The 21,584-nt window shown below is 51.6% G+C and overlaps 1 protein-coding gene across 4 annotated transcripts; it reads right to left on the bottom strand.

Annotated features, from left to right (window-relative positions):
* Positions 1-1,967: 1,967 nt before the first annotated feature.
* Cbx7 (chromobox 7) lies at positions 1,968-17,098 on the bottom strand. 4 transcript variants are annotated; one of them, XM_085831825.1, is made up of 7 exons: positions 16,780-17,098; positions 14,973-15,016; positions 7,388-7,453; positions 5,492-5,558; positions 2,855-3,206; positions 2,441-2,638; positions 1,968-2,242 (listed from the first exon to the last, which is right to left on the bottom strand). In XM_085831825.1, exons 1-6 carry the CDS (start codon positions 16,846-16,848, stop codon positions 2,481-2,483), a joined length of 756 nt encoding a protein of 251 aa, XP_085687951.1. In that variant the 5' UTR covers positions 16,849-17,098; the 3' UTR covers positions 1,968-2,242; positions 2,441-2,480. The 4 variants fall into 4 exon arrangements, 3 of the variants coding, with proteins under 3 accessions (XP_085687951.1, XP_085687949.1, XP_029325800.1); XR_015045613.1 differs by having other exon boundaries at positions 2,112-2,242; positions 2,404-2,638; XM_085831823.1 differs by having other exon boundaries at positions 2,007-2,638.
* Positions 17,099-21,584: the final 4,486 nt, after the last annotated feature.

Raw genomic sequence — 21,584 nt, 5'->3', positions numbered from 1 at the left:
ATAATTTTTGCCTCATCTATCAGATAAATCATCTAAATAAATAGATGCTATACAGTCTTTTACCAATATCAGTACAAAAATAAAACTGCAGCCTACACCTGCTCACTCTTCCCATCGCACTCCCCCACACCCCCGGGGGAAGGCCTATGCCCAATTCCTCCCAATACATTCAGGTCGTCTGAACAAAGCTCGTAGCTCATTCTGTGTGCAAAGGAAGCGGTCTTGTGCCAAGACCTGGCAGCCAGGTCTGGCCCGCCATTTATAAAGCAAAATCGATACCACCTCACTGACACCGAGCTCTTTCCTCGGTAGGCAGGAGGTGGAAGGAACTTGGCAATAAGATCACCATCTTACCAGATGAGAACCACGTAGGCCAAATTGGCTCAACTGTGGCACTGCACAAGTGTCCACACCAGAGGTTGAGGCATGTCTTCACCCCAACCCAGGGAGGGGAAGTTCAACCCAACCTCTACATTCAAATGGGCAGGGGGAGGGGTTAAGAGATAGGCAGGTGGTCGCCACTGCTGGCTCATGGAGTACTGGCCCTGTATGGGGTTAGTGTGTGTGGGTGGAGAGGGGGCGTGTTACTGTCCACTTGGGTAGCTTCAGGCTAGAAGAAGCCTGTGTAAAGCCACTCGAAGCCTTCTGCCATTCTCCCTAGGCGGCCAGTTCCCAGCAGTTCAGAACTACAAGGCTACCCTGAGGGATATCCAACCTAGGCCACAATCTCCAGGGACTGGTGGGTTTCATAAAGGGCCCCGTGAGATAAAAGGTCACCGCCTACTGCAAAAGACAGAAGGCAGCTGCTTGGAAAGCCCCCCCTGGGGTCTCATAATCAAAATTCAAACTGTACAGGCATTTAGTCCCATGCCCCTAGGGATGGGGAGCATGACACCGATGGGATTCTGTCCCCCAATATGGTGGGCCATCAAACGCAGCAGCAAAGAGAAGCTCCAGCCACCCACCCTCACCTTCTCTCCGGGAGCTGGGGCTTCAAGAACACCAAACGTCTCCCCGCCTCCAGGTTCCTTCAGCCCATTGGCTAAGGTTCCTGTCTCTCCTCTCCCTGGCCCACCCAGACTTCCTCTAGATTCAGGTCACCCACAGAAGACGGCCCCCAACGGAAGCACTGAGTTAACCCTGGACCATTAAGACTAAAGGAGGGGGAGACCAGGGACTAGAGAAGGAAGAGGATAGAGTCGCAGACAGACACGGGGCAGGGTAGTGTTTAGAAGTCATCCTGCCCTTGTTCATACTGACTCTGCTGGCCTCCTAAAGACACAGCAGGATTGGTAGCTGCTAGGACCCAGCCACATAGGTTCGTATGGTAGCAGGGGGTGTGTGAGCAATGTGCTCTCGACAAGGGAGGGGACTGTCCTCAGGTAGGAATCTGTCACCCTTAGGGCGCCTGTGCAAACCAGCAAACTGCACCCCCCCCCAAAATCAGGACAACATACTTGTGTGCAACCTGATTCAAGTTCAACCCCCACAAGGTGGGAGGGGTCATCCATCCTTAGCCATGTCATTCAGGTTGGGTGGGGACGGGGACACAGAAGACAAGGACTGCCCTGAGAAAGTGGTGGGACACTCCCTCCCTGACTGCCCACACACCACCGGCACCCATGGGTGCCCAGATCTGGGTGCCCAGATCGGCTGATTGGCAGGAGAGGGCAGAGAAATCGGGGGCGGGGCTGGAAAGTCACCTGAGTCAGAAAGAATGTGAACTCCTGCGGGAGGAAGGGTGGGCCAGGTGTCTGTGAGCCTGTGTGCAAGCATCTGCACCTTGCACACCAAAGCCTGGTCCTATTGGAGGCTAGGAGATTACAGCCGACAGATCCTGTCACGTGACCTACGTGCAAGGCGGAGCAAGGGTGCCGTGGCAAGTTCGTTTGTGCTGTGAATGGCGTCGCGTTCAACTGGTCAGTTTTCTAAAGGTGTGCACGTTGGGGTGGCCAGATGTGTTCATGGGCATCTCTACACATCTCCCAATGGCAGGGAGACAGCACACTCCGAGGAGGCTTGGTGGGCAGCCTCTTCCCTGGTCCAGCCTGTGCCCGTTGTCCTGATCCTGTCCCTGGTGGCCGAGGCCAGCCTCTGTGTCCCACCACAAGGCTGGAGTGGAAAGTTCATAGTAAAGACGACCCAGGGCAAGGGACAGGGAAGGACACCACCAGAAAGCTGGGGTGACTGCCTGAGGCAAGGTCTGGACCTCCTGGGCTCCTCCGACTCCACGGATCAGCCTCTGAAAGATAATGACAGAGGCGTACTGGGCAGGGTAGCCTGTCCCCATCTGCCCAAGAGATGAGACCCAGACAACACTGGCCTTCCCCCATCTCTTTGTAAACAACCGTCGGGTAGCAAGGGCGGGTGCTGGGTGCATTTTTAAAAAATAAAAATATTTACCCTGCTCCCAGCCCCTCCTGTCTCTGGAAATCCTCACCCAAGCCCCAAGAAGCAGTTTTAAGAGGGGAAGCCGCTATTCACAGCTTCTCGCTGCGGTCTCGGAAGAAGCCCTCGGCGGCTTGAGCCTCGCGGAAGGTGACGGTGACGGAGTTGGCGGTGATGTCAGTCACGGTAACCTCACTTGAGGGGAGCATGGGTGTCCAGGGAGGCGGCCCATTGGTCAGGTCTGCTTCTGCTGCAGCCATGGAACAAAGACACGGGTGAGGTACAGGCACCACTTGGCACCGAGTGGGCAGTCAGAAGTCGTGAATGGTAGCACGCAGCCCATCCCCCACACGCTTCAAGCAGGATGCTTTAGGAGGGCTAATGTGCACCTGCCTAGCTAGCTATAGCAGAATGGGCAGGGGCCAGGGACCTTCCTGGCTTTGAGGTCTCAGGATGGCTGACTTACCCTCCTCCTCAGGGGCCTGCTCCATAGGCTCCCATTCTCCCGGGGTCTGCACGACATCTGGGGCTGCTGACTCCTGCAGGGAGAGCTCCCGTCGATGGCTGTGACTCTCCAGGTGGGGCCCGCGTGGCGGGAACTTCATGCGTGAGAGCCGCAGGTACTTGTGGGCTTTGCGCACCTTGCGGAGCGGGAAGGGCAGGGTAGGCACCAAGGGGCCCTTCTCCACCAGCTCAGCGGCCCCTGCCTTGACCACCCCCTTGGGGCTCCCGCTGCTGAGCGGGCGCGCCAGAGAGAAGCAGAGCTTCTCATTGCCCTTGGCTTTGTGGGAGCTCCGCAGGTCCATGCAGTATAGCCGCTGCAGGGGCAAGCCAGGGCGTGGCGGGTCAGCCCGCCCCCCTCCACTGCAGCACTTTCCCTCTTGCTGTAATTCTCCCGATATACCCAGCCTCATTGGCATCTGTCCCACCCGCCCCTATCCACGGCCACGGACCATACTAGACACAACCTACCCTCAAACCTGCTCAGCTCAGTCATCCCTCTGGGTCTCAAACGTGGGCCTTGTCTCCCTAGGGCTGAGGGTCAAGGCTGCAGGGGCTTACTCCTTTGATCCACAGCAGAAGGGCATCAAGCATACACATTGAAAACCAATACAACAGGGGTAGGGCCATAGCTCGGGCCTGGGTTCGATATCAAGCGCTATTTAAAACTAGGTTTCTGAAGTAGACACACTACAGAGATGTCCTGCCTTTTAGGAGAGAGAATTTTGCCTCCCAAGGAGCCTCGAGAGCTGAAACAGTAGCCCTTCAACAAGACTGCAGCAGTAAAGGGAGAAGGCACTGCTGGGGGGGGGGGCGGGGGAGGAGATATCCAGCTTGCACAAACAGCACCCCACCTGCCACTGCAGACAAGCTGCTCCTGGGCTCTGGGGCTGCCTTTGGCCCACTCTAGGGGCCGAGTCTCTTCTGCCAGCGTAGCCTTGGTGAAGGAGAGCAGAAGGGTACCCTGACATACCTAAGGGGCCGGAGCTCTAGAATGGGGGGGGGGAAGTCTTGTCTTTCCAACTTTGGGTAAAATTTGCAGATTAAAAAACAACAACAAACAAACAAAACAAAACAGCAACCCTAGTGTGAGGAAGATCCCACAGTAGTCTGCATTTTCTGCCCCATGCCACCAGAGGCCAAAAGTTCCATCAAGGGACCATCAAATGCAGCCTCCAGAGCACACACTGTCATGGTGCCCTGAGGCAGTGGTGACACATGACAGTTCCACACTCCACCCTGACTGCTGATCACCTGGCACGTAAGTATGGGTTACTGGCAGGCAGAGAAGGTTGACACAGGGGACCTCAAGGCTTTCCCTGGGCCCAGCCCTCACCCTGACAGCTCCAGATCAGACCTGGGTTCTACTTGCTGTGTGACCCCAGGCAAATCCCTAAGTCTTGATGAGCCCTGAGCACCTCATCAAAGGCTGTGTCCAGCAACACTACCTTCTGGACTTTTCTGCAGAGTGTGAGTGACTTCGGGCAAAGCCATAAAGACTCCTTCCTTACTCTCTGATCATCCACTTGACACAGAAACTCATAGACATGCTGTGTGTCCCCCACACAGCAGGACCTGTCAACCTCTAGCACTGCTTCACTGACCCTGAGAAGCAACCAGGCAGCTAAGCTTCCTGCCCCAGCCCCAAAACAGCGTGACTGGACTTGAGACAAAGATCACTCCACAACCGGCTGAGGCAGCACCTTGTGGACCCACAGAGACCACGGGACACAACAGCAGTTGGTCACACAGCAGCAGATGACCTGACACATCTGCCCTGCTCTTTGATACACAGATGGAATGTGTCCGCTTGTGACCTGTGCTGAGCTTGTGTCTAGCAAAGGTCACTTTCCTCCCTAGGGCCTGTTTATGCCACACCCTGTGGATCATCCCCACCTAAAGACATCCTGTCCAGTAGGGAGAGCCCGAGATAACCCAGCACCAGGAGTGGTTAAACACCTAGGAACCGCAGATGCTCCAGTGGGCCTTACAGAGTCAGGAACACGTACTTTCGTCCACTCCCTCACAGGTGAGAAAATACTCAGCCCTGCGCGGAATCACTGAACTGTATGGTAACTTCATACTCTTGGCTTCTTTGCCAAGACTTACGGCAGCATCATGAGAATGAACAGGAACATTTGTAAGGCAGGGAAGAACAGGCTTCATGGCATCTTCCCATCCAAAAAGAACATGGTTCCAGAAGTTTGCTGTTTCAAGGTCACGGTCAGGATGCTAAGGGTCTCCGGTTCTTGGATTTTGTAATCCTACCTTGCCATGTTTCCTCAATGCTAAGACCCTCAGGTAGTTTGCGTTTAGAGTTTTGGAGGATCCAGAAGGCTTATTCACATCATTTTAAGCTCTCAGAGGTTGGCTCTCTGTCTACCCTCAGGCCCACCGGAGTCCCCTTCCCTGGCTCCAGCTCCACATGTGGCCTTTGCAAGATCCCTTCTATTGAAATGCACCCACTGAGTATCTCACTCCACAGTACCCTGGGGTGCTGCGTAGGGTGAGAGAGTGGGCCCAAGGGCCAGTGCACATGCAGGGGGTGGGGGCAAGGCAGGGTTGGGCAGGGCGAGGGAGAAGGCTCAGAGGCAGTGGTTACCTGCAGCAGAAGCCGCCTGGGTTTCGGACCTCTCTTCCTATACCCTGAGGCTCGGTCTCTCTCCTCCCTAGAAGTGTGAGGAAGGTAGCAGAAGAGAAAAGAGACACTGGTGACATCTGAGAGGAGCAAGGTATCTGCTTCACCCCCTCCTTCATCATGTGTTTGGTTGGGGACATCACAGGCCACCCCACGCTCCTCCCCACTGTTCTGTGGGGCCGTAACAGTGGGGTTGACATTCAACTTCTGTCAGACAGAGATAGTCCACACACCTGGGCATGGTGGCGCGTCTATAGTGACAGCCCGTGGAAGGAAGAGGGTTGCCACAAGTGTGAGGCCACTTAGGACTACACAGTGAGATCTTGTCTCAGGAAACCAAGACTGTCCATAGAACTCTGTCAGTGACCCAGCACTGGTGGATCTCAGCCTTCCTCATGCTGCCATCCTTTAATACAGTTCCTCATGTTGTGATGACCCCCAACCACAGACTTATTTCAGTTGCTACTTCATAACTGTCATTTTGCTACTGTTTATGAGTTATAATGTAAATAAATATCTATGTTTTCTGATGGTCTTAGGCGACCCCTATGAAAGGGTCATCTGACCCCCTCTCCAGGTTGAGAGCAGAAAGAAACGGTAGGATACAACCACCACCATCGCAGTGAGTTAAGAGAAATGATGAAGGACTGGAGAGGTAACTCAGTAGTTTAGAGCACTGGCTGCTCTTGTGGGAGACTCAGGTTCAATTCCCAGCACCCATATGGCAGACTGTAACTCCAGTTCCAGGGGACCGGACACCCTCTTCTGGTCTCCAGAGGTATGGCATGTAATGCATTCACACATACACATAAAATAAATATTAAAAGAACAAAGGTTCCTAGGTGGCGGCGGTAGCGCATGCCTTTGATCCCAGCACTTGGAAGGCAGAAGTGGGATCTCTATGAGTCCAAGGCAGCCAGGGCTACAGAGAGCGGCCCTGTCCTGAAAGATAAACAGTGATACCACATGCTTTGAGGTGTTTCCAGAAGCCTCTGGGGAGAAGCAGGGGTGTATCAGTGAGGGGCTGCCCAGGTCAGCTGTCACGGGTGCTGTGTGCAAAACTCCTGGACAAGCCCCTCTAACTGCCCAGATCGCTTCAGTGTCCCCATCTGTCCAGTGACACTCTCAGTCCTGTGTCTGGAGAGTATCAGAAGGAGTCAAATAAAAACAGTGTTGAGAACCACACTGAGCAGCACACGCCCTATGTCCAGCACGGTGGAGAAAAGGGAAAACGCACAGGAGTCCCAGCTCCGGGGGGCCCAGGGCTACAGGGCCGTGGCAAGGCTGTGGAAAAGCCTGCATTAGGGGTGAGGGTGGGAAGACTGTTGCTACCTCTCAGCTAGTAAAGGGGATGGATTACTGGTTAAGTCTAAGTCTGACAACCCGAGTTCTATCTCTGAAAACCAATGCAAAGTGTCCTTTGCCCTGCCACACAGTGCACTGTGGTATGCCAACGCCCGCCCGCCCACCCGCCTGCATGTAAATAGATAGTATTTTAAAAATGGCATGTCTGTGGCACACTTTGTGGTCCACATGGGAGCAGTGAGGCCCCATGGGGCGGTGGAGTCAGGACCCTCAGCACAGTGCTGAGGCCAGAAGCCAATCCCTCCTCACATCCCCAGCCTTGCCCAACCTCATCAGACTTCCTTCTTTAATAGGGCAAGCTGGATGTGGCCATTCCCACATGGGGCTCATCTGTCAGTGCATCTGGGACTAGGAGAGGCCACAGGGACGGGTCCTAGGTGTCACTATCTTTCCCTGCCATGCACACGCCTAGCCCACCCTGCCCTAACTAAAGACCCTTGCCCAGGGCCAGGATCCTTGAAGGCTTCCTAAGATGGCTACAGACAGGGTCCTTACTTCTCCTCGTAGGCCATGACAAGGCGAGGGTCCAAGATGTGCTCCTCTGGCTCCCAGGTGCTATACCTGCAGAGAAGAACAAAAGGTTAGAGCTGCGCTGCCACCATCAGTGTCTGCTGATATCATACGTTGTGCCCGCCTATCACTTAGCCTAGGCCTCCGAGAGCCACATGACATCACAACCCCCTCATTCATGCCACGAGGCAATCAAGACTCCTACTGTAGACTCCAGTTATAGCCAGCATCCAACTGGGGCCTAAGGATGCCTCGCTTCCCCATCCCACAGCATGGCAGAGGCTCTGGGGCTATCCCAGCTGGGTTCAAGTCCCAGCTCTGAGCCTAGCTGACTATGTATTCTTGAGCTAATGTGCCCGGCAGTCCCGTGTATCCTCAGCCCTCTCTGTGAGGTACTGACTGTCTCAGGGCTGTTCACAGGCGTGCCTGGAAGGGAGAAAGGGTTTTGCTACTTGTGTTATGTTGCTCAGGGCCAGCCCCACCCCGAGCCCTGCCAGCATCTCTACCATCAAGCAAGGCCTGCAGTGCCTTCTGAGCCTGGCCCACAACAGGTGCATCTAATGACAAGAGGCATCTTACTTATTTAGTTTTTCAAAACAAAAGAGTTTCTCTATGTAGGTCTGGCTGCCCTGGACCTTACTTTGTAGACCAGGCTGGCCTTGATTTACAAGAAACTTGCCTGCCTCTTACTTCCAAATGCTTGATAAAGACAATGTGCTGACACTGCTCAGCTGACAGATATATTGAACAAAAATGAGGGCTAGAGAGATGGCTCAGCAGTTAAGAACACTGACTGCTCTTCCAGAGGTCCTGAGTGCAAGTCCCAGAAACCACATGGTGGCTCACAACCATCTGTAATGGGAACCGATGCCCTCTTCTGGTGTGTCTGAAGACAACAACAATGTACTTAAACGAAAAAAAAAAATTTTTTTTTTTTTTCTTTTTCGAGACAGGGTTTCTCTGTATAGCCCTGGCTGTCCTGGAACTAACTCTGTAGACCAGGCTGGCCTCGAACTCAGAAATCCACCTGTCTCTGCCTCCCAAGTGCTGGGATTAAAGGCGTGCGCCACCACACCCGGCTCTTTTTTTTTTTTTTTTTTTTTTTTAAGATTTATTTATTAGCTGTGCCTGTGCGTCTACAGAGTGAATTCCAGGACAGGCAGAGCTATACAGAGAAACCCTGTCTGGGGGGGAAGGGGGGTGGGGAAAAAAAAGAACAAAAAATGGATAAAAATTTAAAGCAATAGGAGGGAAAACTGTATCAATTATAGCTACAAATATAAAATTGTAACAAAAATGGATGTATGTATGCCAGGGTTTGCTGGTCTACAAAGTGAGTTCCAGGCACGCCAGACTACATAGTGAGTCCCTGTCTCAACAAAAAAAGCCAAGGCCTCAACTATACACTCCTAGGCTGTACTGAAAAGACCACTCAGAGGTACTTGCACAGCTAAGATCTCCACTCTGCTCATTGTGGCTGGGCACCCGAGCCAGCCTAAGTGTTCACAGGTGATGAAGAGACCGTGAGCTGTGTCACAGACTCGTGAGCTGTGTCACAGACTCCGTGGAAGAACACGTGACAAAATTCACAAGAAAATGGATGGAAGTGGAAAAATGTTAAGACTGGATGAAGAATCCAGGCCCAGAAAGACAGACCGCACCTGCTTCCTCGGAGATGCGGCCTCGCTTCAGCTGCACTGGACTTGCGTTAATCTGCAGCATCTGTAGAGGTCGGGAAACTAGGAGTCTCATGAGGGGGAAAGACTTTGAAGGGGGAGGGGACGGCCAGGACACAGGTGGCATTAGAGTAGACTGGAAGGCCAGGGGTGAAAGGTTTAGGTGGAGGTGAGAGCAGGGAATTGGGGGGGGGGAGCTCGCTCAGTCACAACTATGAATGTATGAAAAGCCTTCCGAAAAATCCACTCATCGGTAAGCTAATTTTTAAAATGTTGGGGTTGGAAAGACGGCTCAGCAGCCAAGAACACACGCTGCTCTTACAGAAATCAGGAGTTCAGTTCTCAGCACCAGGACAGGCAGCTCACAGGTATCACCTGGCTCCAGAGGGTCCAGCTTCCTCTTCTGGTCTCCGGGCACTGGCACTCATGTGTACATAACCACACACATACAGAAAAAAATCGTAGTAGTAGTAGTAATAATAATGATAAACCATGTATTTTTTTAAAAAGATCTTTTATTTTATGTGCATTGGTGTTTTGCCTGCATATATGTCTGTGAAAGGCACCAGATCCTCTGGAACTGGAGTGAGCCGCCATGTGGGTGCTGGGAATTGAACCCTGGTCCTCCAAAAGAGTAGCCAATGCCCTTAACCATTCCTCCAGCCCCAAATCATATTTTCTTTCTTTCTTTCTTTTTTTTTTTTTTTTTTTTGGTTTTTCGAGACAGGGTTTTTCTGTGTAGCCCTGGCTGTCCTGGCACTCACTTTATAGACCAGGCTGGCCTCGAACTCAGAAATCCGCCTGCCTCTGCCTCCCGAGTGCTGGTATTAAAGGCGTGCGCCACCACGCCCGGCTCATATTTTCTAAAAGGAGCTGAGGGTTGGACGTGTGGCTCAGGAGGTAAAGGCGATTGCTGCCCCACCTGACAAGCTGACTTTGATCCCTGGTACCTACTAGGCAGAGAGAAGCAAGTTATCCTTTAACTTCCACAGGGAGACACACATGCTCCCTCACACATGTACACGCACATATCCTTAATTCCAGGACTTGGGAGGCAGAGGCAGGTGGAGCTCTGTGAGTTCGAGACCAGCCTAGTTTACAGAGTGAGTTCCAGGACAGCCAGGGCTACACTCTGAAACCCTATCATGAAAAACAAAACAAACAGCAAAACAAAAAAGGAATATGGGGTAAATATGGCCACATTTAGGGGCTGGAGAGATGGATCAACAGGTAAGAGCACTTACTGATCTTACAAAGGACCTGAGTCCATTTGCAGCGACCACACAGTAGGTAGCTCACAACCATTCACAACTCCACTTTTAGGGGATCTCATACCTTCCCCTGGCCTCTGAGGCACTTGGGTGGTGAACACAAACATGCAAGCAAAATGATTCACATGCGTAACAAGATGTAAACATTCACATCTTATAACATGTTATACACGGGGCTAGAAATGCCTCTGGGATAAAGAGCACCGACTGCTCGACCAGAGGTCTCAAGTTCAATTCCCAGCAACCACATGGTGACTCAAAATCATCTGTAATGGGATCTGAAGTCCTCTTCTGGTGTGTGTGTGAACAATGTACTCATTAAAAAAAAAGAAAGACACTATTATTAGAAAAAGAATACATTATACATACATGAAATTATCAAGGAATAAAATACAAATACATATATGAAGGATACATAAGGTATAAAATACGAATTCATGATGAAATATAAAGATACATATACAAAGTATATCACATATGTATATGTATACACACACACACATATATATGTATTTTTCCCCCCAAGACAGGTTTTTTTTTTTCTGTGTAGCCCTGGCTATCCTGGAACTCACTCTGGAGACTAGGCTGGCCTCAAAGTCAGAGATCCACCTGTCCAGTGCTACATGAATCTTTTGAACCCAAAGCCAGTCATATTCTGTGAATCAGGCCAAGGTCTTCCTGGAGAAAGCAGACAACTGGGTGGGAGGGCTCTCAGCAAGGAGAAAGGAGGCAGAGGCACTGTAAGAGCTCTGGGACACGGGACCGGGGAGAAAGGAAAGCCGCCAGGCACAGAACGAAGTCTTCCTCCTTCCCTCCGGGTTACTACTCAGTGGGCACGCAGGACCGTGGGCTGCCTCTAGGAGTTCAGCAATAAGCATCACCAGCCCAGGACACAATCTCCTCTTCTGGTTCAACAGCTACCCACTAACTCTCCACAAGAGCCAGGTTTCTGTGGTTTCCCTTCCCAACTGGCCCTTGCTGAACAGGCCCAATGCAACTACAACTGCAACAATCCAGGGCCTGCTGCCTTTCAGAGCCCAGGTTCGGGGAAAGCTACTGAGCTGCCTGCCCGCCCACCAGGACAGGTGGCGCTCATGCATTCTGCTTGCTACCTGCCCACCCCCAGACCCGGTCTTACTGTCGCAGCAGCTAGGTGTTTCCTGGCATGTCCCTACCCTTCTCTACACCTTAATTCATTCATCTAAAAACAACTGCCTCCACAGTCCGCCACACCTAGTGCACCCCCCAACCCCCATGTATTTCACAAAGGTAGGTTCCTAAAGAATCACGCCAGTTACAAGCTGAAAAGAGGCACAGGGCTGAATCAACCTGCCCAAGGTCACCTGCCGGGCTAGGATCGCTGCCTAGATTTCGGGTCTTTAAGCCCGGCAAGCTGTGAAACCACATTAGAGAGGGGCCAGGATCCTAGAATCAAGTCCCTTGGCAGAAGAGAGGAAGCTGTGGGTCAGAAGGAGGTGGGAGGCCACCAGCCCCGGAGGCCAAGTAAAACAGCAAGGTCTTGAAGAGAGGCCCAAAACTTGATGCAAAATGCCGCTGCAAATATCTGACTTACAGAGAGCACGGCGCTTGCGCATTCAAGCAGAGTGAGGGTGCAAACCCACATCTCTAAAAACCTATCTGGGCGGAGCAGGACTGCCTGCTGGAGATAAACACGACCACGTGACCGTGGCCCCGCCCCCGCACTGCCCCAGCCTGGTAAACAAGCTCTACTACTGCACCCGACCCAGCTACGCAGTACCCGCGAGCTAGAGTCAGGCGATTGGGGTGGGGTCGCGACACCCCAGCAAGACAGGTCGCTGGGTCCCCGCCGGCCGTTGCTGGGTGGGGGAGGGGCCTGCCGTGTTGTAAACAGAAACCGGGCTAGCTGGGGCCGCGTGGCGCAAGGCCGGCCCGGTGGCAGCTCCATGACTCCAGTTTCAACCGCCCCAACTGCTGATCCTCATTCTAGAGCGGGTCTCCCTGCAATCCCCTTCGCTTTGAGTTGTTAAGATTCGATGTGTTATGCTGTGACTCGCAATACTTGAGTAGGGCACATTATAAAATCCAAGGAGCATGGTATGGCTACCAGGGCTAAACCAGGCTTCTGGGCCTTGAGAGGAGGCACCGCTGCTCTGTACCTCGCTGCCTATACCTGGGTGCATTAGTAATTCCTAGAGGGCTTCATTTCAATACGAGGAAATGAAGGAAGAGTGAAAAGTTAGGGTTTTGCCTTGGGTCACAGCTTGTCAATTATAACCAAAGTTCATAAGGAGGCAAGATAGCCTGGTACCAGAAAAGCTAACATCAAGACACACTAAGGGCCTCTTTGGTGGTGCGGGCCGTGTTTCTCCAGGGTAGGCCAGGATCTCATTTGAGTTTCTGTACCCCATCTGAAAAGTGGTGACACCTGGCTCATGCCGGGATACTGATGTAAACCGGTATCGTCATTCAAGTGCCAATGAGCAGTCTTTCTGAAAAGATGGAGCTATATTTATGCAAGATAAGAATGAGGGACTCCGACATGGGGGGAGCTGCAGGGTGCAGGGCGGGGAGAGGCAAACATGAGAGTACTCAAGGGTCTCTGAGGCAAACAGAGCACCTGAAGTTAACACCCTCTGCCTGATGCCCCCCCACCCCCCGCCCTAAAGATCCAAGAGTTTCCCTCTACCACATTCACTTGGGAAGGGGAGGGAGGCTGTTGTTGCCTTTTGCTGGGGAGAAAATGAGCAGGAACAGAATGGCTCTGCAGCGGCCAGGCTAGGGTGCCTTCTTGTCAATAGTACTTCCTTATCCAGCCATGAGGAGTAGTTACAAAATGGGAGGATATCATCCTGGTCCAAGACGAGGCTACACCCACCCCCCACTCTCTTAGCCTCTGTTCCAAGCCAGTTTCCCTGAAAACCAGCTGATGATCAGAGATCCTGGCCTTATTATCCTTGGCTCAACTGCTCTCCCAGTAAGGTGGGGCACCCTGGCAGTTTGACCTGCCTCCCACAGGTGGCTTGGGTGCTGTGCTGTGGGGGTTGGCAGTTATGGTCCTGTAATGATCTCTTTCTCTCTGAGCCTCAGTTTCCCCCTTATAAGGTAGTATTTTCCCAAGCAAACTTTTAAGCTCCTACTTTAGAATCTTTACTTCCAAAAGGAAAGCAGGGTTTATGCCCCACCCCACCCCACCCCACCACTGTACTATCTCATAGTCCAACCCCCAGAACAATTGGCTCTAGGAGATGCTTTGGGGGTTCAGTATCTGAAGACTTGCAAACAGAGGCAGAGGACTTTGCCCAAGGGCTTCCAGGTGGCCACAGGACAGCCAGGCCTTAAGTTCTGCAGCAAAGGGGAGAGAAGGTGTCATTCTCAGATGATCTAGTCAAGTGGCTCTGAGCAGACACAAACAGGAGGGCTATCAAGGCACTAGCTCCCGTTCTCCTCAGGGAAGCTGTCGACATGGTCAGCTGCAGATGAACGAAGATAGCGCAGCTGAACCCCTCTGAGGACACTGACCACTAGTGACCAATGGAGGGGCATTTGGGAATGGAAGGTGGGGGAGGGGGAAGGGTAGACAACGTGTGCTGTGCCTGTCAGTCATCAGGTACAGCGCCTGGATGCCTGCCTGCAGTCCACCCTGAACCAATACCCAGGTCACCTGGGAGTGAAGTGAAGGCCTGGGCCACTGAAGCCCTTTTTACAGAGGGGGAAAGTGAGGCACTTGAGAGCTGTCTTCCCCTCTTCCCATCATTCCTCCCTCCCTCCATGCTATCTCAGGACCCAATCACAAGGCCAGCCCTCCACCTCCACCCCTCCCACATACAGACAGAAGAAGAAAGTCCTGTCCAGAGGTTGTCAGAGCCATCAGGAAAGCAGAGGGGTTGTCCAGGAGGCAGGGCAGATCACTCACAAGCCAAGAGAGAGGTTCTATATCTAGCCTGTCCTCACCGGCAGCAACTCTCTGCCTAGAGGTGACTGGTTAGCGAGAGACTCCTGGTTAGGTCTCAGCACCAGAGGCCCACCGGCTGTGCTGTGTATCAAAACCTAGCTCTCTAGCCCACAACATTAGGAGAGACTACTGGAAATTCAGAGAAGCCTGGAAATGAGCAGGCTCTGCTCTGCCTCCCCTTGCTGTGTGACCCAAGGAAAGTTGCTCATTGTCTTTGACTCTGTTTCTTCGCCTGAAAAGCTCAGAATCACAGCTTCTTTAATTTAAAAAGAAAAAAAAAAAAAAAGGTAACTTACTCGGTAGGCAAGGGAGCACCATCCAAACCCAAGATGACCCAGGCTCTACCTTTCCCTACCCTGAATGCAGTGAGGACTGGGGAGCCACTGCCCAAGGTTCCCCTCTCACCTAACACTGAACCTGCCCCACATGGGGACCTCTTCCCCTTCCTTGGCTTGCAGCCATTTCGGAAGCCAAGATGCTGGGGGGGCCTTTGCCTCATGGCCAGCAAGGGAGCAGGATGAGGGGATAAGGAGGCCACCCCTTACCGGGGGTGGGGGTGGGGGGGCGGGGGGGTGGTTAAGGCCTAGAAAAGCTGGTGACTGAGGAATGCTTGCTATAAAAAAAGCAACAGGAGCTAGGGCCAGCCTGGTGAGAGGATGACAGACAGGGGACACACAAAGGACTCTTACTTGGGGGGCCATCCTTTCCACTTCACCAGATATTCAACTTTGCCCTGTGAAAAAAAAGAAAGGAGATAGGGTGAGACATACATACTCTACCACCACCTGCGGGACGATAGGACCCTCTGCCACAACACAGTATCACCAATCTGTGAACCTCAAGACTGTCAACCTGGAGTCAACACCCCCCAAAAAAAACTCTGGCTACCATGCGACATCCCTACAGGCCTCCTTGCTGCCCCACGGGAGTATTATCTGGTCCCAGACATCCCTGGAATCCTAGAGAAACTGAGACCACATGGGACTGTGCATGTAGAGCCTTGTGGGGTGGCTGAAGGACCACCATGCCAGAACCGTGATTCCTCACTTTCAAAAAAAAAAAAAAAAAAGCCTCAGGTAGAGGCAGCCCAGCAGGCCCTCCACTTGTTAGAAATTGGAGCCTCAAGGGAAAGGGGTCTTTAAGTGTCTCATCCAGCACCGTGCACTGGATGAAATATCAACATGGGAGAGCTTTGAGTTCCTCTTCTCTGATCCACCTTGCCAAAGAGTCGTCCCCCCCCCCCCCAGCACCACGCAGTGGACAGCTCTTTATTAAAAGCCTTTGTCCACCAAAGGCATCCACCTTTCCTTCCTCCTGCATCCTTCGTTCATCCTGCATCCTCGTCCTCTGCCAGAAAGCCAGTTCTGAGAGAGAAGAGGGAGCCTTGAGCTCTAGAGTGCACTGCCGCCTCGGTAGAGATTTGGAAGTGCTGAGTTGAGCGAATGAGTCCCCTGTCTGACCCACCTCTGTTCCTTGTTAGAGGAGATGATGTCTACACCCGCTTCCGTCTAGTACCGCGAAATGGCAAGGAAAGAAAGCAGCCCTAATCAATAGATCCAAGCCACCTACCTTGGGCCCACCCAAACCCGTGCTGAGGATGCTACACAGCAGACACTCTCATGCCTGCACTTAAGCCAAATGGAAAAAAGGTGGCTGCCAGGAGCCTCCGAAACAGATGGCAGGGAGAAAAGGAAAGGGGACCCTCCCTTAGATCCAGGACAGGAACTCTTTTCATTGCATATGGCCAGCTCCAAGTTCACTCTGGGAAGAGCCCATCAGCAAGCACGTGCACAAAGATCGCAGACTTGAGGTCTGGACAGGAAACTGCAGGTTGAGGTGTGCGGTCCTAAGCGCGGCAAAACCACCTCCTTAAATCTAAGGGTGTGTGTGTGTAAGTGTAAGGCCTTGGCAGAGGTGGGAGGAGCTTCGAGGATGCCCCAACAACAGTGGCCCAGGCTTCAGAGCAGCAGCACCCAGCTGGAAGGTTGGGGGAGGGGAGGAATGGGAGCGGAGAAGAAAGGTGTGCCGGGGGGGGGGGGGGGGGGGGGTGTTGGGATCGGGAAGGTCAAAGTCCAATAAGAAAACTTCAGAGGCCACAGGAGACTTTCCTAAAGCTCTGCGGCCAACTTCAAAGGACTTGGTGCTAAATATCCAGAGAGCCGAGTTCGAGACTCACTTTGACTCTTAACACACTGGCAAGTTGCTTCATCAACTTGAGCTTTAGTCTCCTCGAAAGTTCAGGATCTCTAGTCCTATCTTCATCTCCATCCCAGGTGGCCTCGGATGCACCAACATCTGAGGGCAACAACTTTAACTCTACTGGCCCTACATAGTGGCGGGGAAAGTGAGGAACTGGATGTGGAGACCCGCCAGGCAGCCCAGGGTCCCCAGGTCACCCCTGCACCACTTTCTGCTCTGCCCAACCTGGAGTGGGCGGTGCTGGGGAGCGGGAGGCAACCTGGCCCCGTCCCGGGAGCCGCCCCCGAGCAGCCTCACCTTCCGCACGCGCTTCTTCCGGATGCTCTCCACCGCAAACACCTGCTCGCCTATGGCTGACAGCTCCATGCGGGGCGGCGGGCGAGTGGGCCCAGGACCGGACCGGGCTGGGCCGGGGGTGGAGCTGCGGGGCCGCGGCGGCTGCGCGCGATGCTCGGGACGGCGGGGACCCCGTCAGGCTCGTCCGGGCGCGCACGCGCACGCGCGCACACCCCCTAGTGTTCCCTCACGCCGCCGACGTTCCATTTTTGAACCTGCGCAACGTTTTCCCCAGCGCCAGAGAGCGGGTGCGCGCGCGCGTGCCTCTGAAAGCGCCCAGAGGGTCAGCTCCGCCCCCTCGCTGCCGGAGCCACGCCCTACTCCTTAACCCCGCCTGCTGACCAAATTGGGCAGCTGGCAGCAGGTCTGATGCTCCTGGCTGTCTAAGGTCCATCCCATCTCTCAGTTGAGCTTCTGGGCTGGACATGATCAGTCTTCCCAAGTCCCCCTAAAGACTGGGAAGGTCCGAAATGAAGTGGCCTTGAAGCTGAGAATAGCAAGCAAGTAATCTCAGTATTTGGACAGCTGAGGCAGGAAGATCAGGAGTTCAAGGCCAACCTTAGCTATGTAAAACCCTGTCTTAAATAAATAAATTGAAACAGAGGTTGGAAAGATAGCACTTCTGCTCTTTCAGAGGACCTGAAGTTGGTTCCCACCTCCCACATTATGGTTCACAACTGTGGCTCCATGGAATTCCATACTATCCTCTGATAAACTCATGCGCAGCGTGCACATACATACACGCAGACTAACAACCACTCATACACATAAGTATTCAGAAATAAGACAAAACCTTTAAAGTGGGAGGTAGTACTTTATGCCTTTAATCCCAGCACTCGGGAGGTAGAGCTAGGCATATCACTGAGTTCGAGGCCACTGTGTTCTACACAGTGAATTCTAGGACAGCCAGTTTCCTTTCCTACAAAGGAGACAAGGTCCGGCCGGGTCCGCAGGGCAGGAGGGACAGACAGCAAAGCTTTCCACCCGGAGTACGTAGTCTAGGCAGGCCTGAACAGGTGCCTCTGAGTCCCCTGCTCCAAGCACGCTTCCACCCATCAACCCAAACCAGTCTTAGTAGGTGATGCGAAAACGCACCGCGCGCATCCTTCCCAGAGGGACCAGGCTAGGCGCTGCTAACACCTCGTCGCAGGTGGAGACCCACTTTTGCCGTCTGCAGATCCCACCACAGCCTGGACTCCAGTGGTTTTCCACCTCGCCCTTGGTTTGCTAACCGTTTGCCTCAACTAAATGTGGAAGGAAAAAGTCCTCACCCCGGAGCCAGCACCAAGCCTTTTCAGTTTTCGGCATTGTGGCGGACAGGTCCGAGTCGTCCCCAACTCCTCCCATTTCCTCCTAATTCCTGCTGCTCTGACCTTCTGGAGGTGACTCAGGGCTTCCCCCTCAACATCACCACCTCCACAGCCTGGATTCTTAGCAACAATCCCCTCCCCCACGGGGCCCAGTGATCCAGTGCGCTTTCTACCACCAGACCCGACCGAGTCACTCAGTGCTTAGAAGCATTCTGGGGTTCCCTATTCTTAGAATAAACTCTAAGCACCGATGTCTGGCGAAGAAAAAAAAGAGAAAAATAATGTTACATTGGCACCTGATCTTTTTTTTTTTTTTTTAATCAAGTGCAAAGGAAGCCAGAAGGCAGGGGATGACATGACCCTGTCCCCAGAGAAAATTACCATCATTCGAGAACTCTAATATTCCATGGAAATATCTACTAAGAACAAACGTACAATGAAGATATTTACGAATACAGACCCTAGAAATTCCCCTACCCCTAAGGGGAATTCCAACCCAAGAACCAGATAGACAAGCAGGGCGCAGGGAAGTCTGGGGGGGTGGGGCGGAGGACAGAGGGGTCTGAGGTCTGATGCAATGAGGAAGAGACGATGAAAACCCTGGTGGCAAAAAAAAAAAAAAAAAAAAAAAAGGCAGAAACCGCGTTCCCCACCCCACCCCCCACCAAAAAAGGTGGGAAATTAACAAGAGGCAGAGTAACTCGGGCGAGCGGAGTTCAAGTATGCTAATATCCTTACACACACCCCGGAGCAAAATAAAAAAATCCGATAAATTAAGAATACAAGTTGCCAAGGTTAGAAACACCAAGAAAAGCAACCAAGCAAGAAGAGAGAAAAATAAACACATGATTTAAGTTCAAATGTTCTGTGACTCAGTAAACGTAGGGAACTAATACTGGGGCCAATTAAAAAAAAAAAAAAAAAAAAGAACCTGCAGGAAATTGCCCAGCTGGTGCAGTTTGCACAAAGTAAATACGAAAGGGGTGTTTGTAAAGGAGGGATAGTAACCGGATGGAGGGCAGAGGCAAGCAAAGAGACTGGCGCTGGCGGAGCCATTTAAATATGAGGGGGAAAACGCATCACAAACACAAAGGAAGCTCCTTCTAAATAAAGGGACCGCTTTACCAGGAGAAAGGCTTCGAATTGGCATGCAAAACACCACAGCTGAAGGGGTGGGGGAAGAAGACACACACACACAACCACAGGAATCCACAAATTAAGAGTCAGAGGTTTACTCCCCGCCCTCAACAGACCAGCAGAAAAATACTAAGAGACCGGGACCGGAAATTTTAACGAGATTTGTAACCTTGACTATGGACTTTTCTACAGCGTCTACAGTTTTCCTTCTTTTCTTCTTTCGGTTTTTAGTGATAAGGTTTCTGTGTAAACCTGGCTGTACTGGAACTCATTCTGTGGACCAGGCTGGCCTGGAACTCACAGAGTCTGCCGGCCTCTGCCTCCAGAGTGCTGGGATTTTTATTTCATTTCTTTAGAAAGGATTTAACAGTGTTGACAGTCCTCTGGGAAAAATAACCAAGAAAAAGAGAGAGGGAGAGGGGGGGAGGGGGAGAGAGAGAGAGAGAGAATACAACTAGCTAACACCAAGGGTAAAAAAGTGAAGAGTCTACAGAGTACTGGAAATCTTGACTATATGGGGAAGCCATTTACAAAAAAAAAAAAATTCATTCCAATGAGGAATAAAGATTAATGGGCCCCCTCCCTGGTGAGCTAAGTGTGGAATGTGACGGTCACTGGCCTCTGGATTACAGGATTACCACCAAGCCCAGCTTTTTTTTTTTTTTAATCAAAGTAAATTAGAACCACAAGGGAATGGTTTATTCCCAAGGAAATGGTTCACTCCCTGTGAAGGTACCAAGAAAAAAAAAATGTACCACAAATTTCCTCTCTAGTGCCTGAGCTGCGGGAGGCATCTGTTGGCGATGGACTGCCCGGTGGGTTCAGCCCTCTTGCACTGCACACTGGGTCAGCCAGACCATAAGAGTAGGAAAAGCACACACTCAACTCTGGGTCAAGAAAACTGAGTCTCCAGCTTCAGTGGAGGCTCACAATTCCAGTCCAGCTGGTTCAATCCCTTCGGCTAAAGGACCACCCCCTAGGGAGGCGGGCTTACTCTAAACCAAGTCCATCCCAGGGTGCCCTGGGTTACAGACTGTAACCACCTCTGCAAGGGTCTTAAGTCGACCTGGTTTTCTGAAATTTGTAACTTTTCCTTTTGTTTATTTATTTTTAAAAATCTATTTATGTATGTAAATGAGTGCTCTGTTTGCACATGTGCCTGCATGACAGAAGAGAGCATCAGACAATAGGGCATTAAATTCCATTACAAATGGTTGTGGTTCCTGGGAATGGAACTCAGGACTTCTGAATAAGCCACTACTGGGGCATCTCTCCAGCCTCCTTATTTATTTATCTTTATCTTTTTCTAAGCACACTTTTCTTAACCCTCTGAGCGTTTGCTCCAGCCTGTTGGGCTTATGCTAAAGTTTCCCTCCCTGCCATAGATGTCCGTTGGTCACATGACTGCTCTCCAGGCCAGCTTAAATGGCTTTTTCCTTTCTCTCCTCCATCCTTGTTGGGCAGCTGCTGTGCTTTAACCTCTTGCTCAGAGTTTTCCAAAACTCTAAAAGAATTTATTGTGTGCTCTCCTTTGAGCCTAGTCTTAAATTCTTTTATTAATGAAACTAAGATGGGCTGGCGAGATGGCTCAGTGGTTAAGAGCACTGACTGCTTTCCCAGAGGTCCTGAGTTCAAATCCCAGCAACCACATGGTGGTTCACAACCATCTATAATAGGATCCGATGCCCTCTTCTGGTGTGTCTGAATACATCGACAGTGTACTCACATACATTAAATAAATAAATCTTAAACAAATAAACAAACAAAATGAAACTAAGAAGGGACTCCACTTTCCCCTGTATCAGTATGGCCTGCATTGGTGACCAGATGCCACAGTGACTATGGAGCACTGGAAAAGTGTGTACCCCAAGAGAGACATAAAGAGTATCAAATACAGACATCACAGATTGTACCAAAGCTAGTCACGCACACAATTAATTGAGAAGTCAGATAATCAGTTCTCTGGGAGTTCCGGGCCAGCCAGGTACTCACAATGAAACCCTGTCTCAAAGCGAATCAACAACAATGAAAACCCAATACTCCAAATCCCAGTGTAACCTAGCAGTAACTAGATAGCTGCACTGGGGCTCCTGCCTGTAATTACTTGGAAGGCAAAAGTAGCAGGATCATTGTGAGTTTGAGCCTAACCTAGGCTACAATTTGAAACTGTTTCAAAGAGCAAAACCAAGCCCTCACTGCTTAATACTATTCTGGAATGATAGTATTTTGATATGCCAGGCTAAATAAAATATAAAAAAAATTGTTTCCTTTGTTTTGATTTTTCAAATGTAGCTATTATTAAATTTCAAATTATGGGGC

The sequence above is a fragment of the Mus caroli genome, unplaced genomic scaffold, assembly GCF_978045245.1.
Source record: "Mus caroli unplaced genomic scaffold, Mus_caroli_1 scaffold_16, whole genome shotgun sequence".
Taxonomy (NCBI): Eukaryota; Metazoa; Chordata; class Mammalia; order Rodentia; family Muridae; genus Mus; species Mus caroli.
Note: the sequence above shows the minus strand (reverse complement) of the source record. Positions and strands in the feature narration are given on the sequence as shown.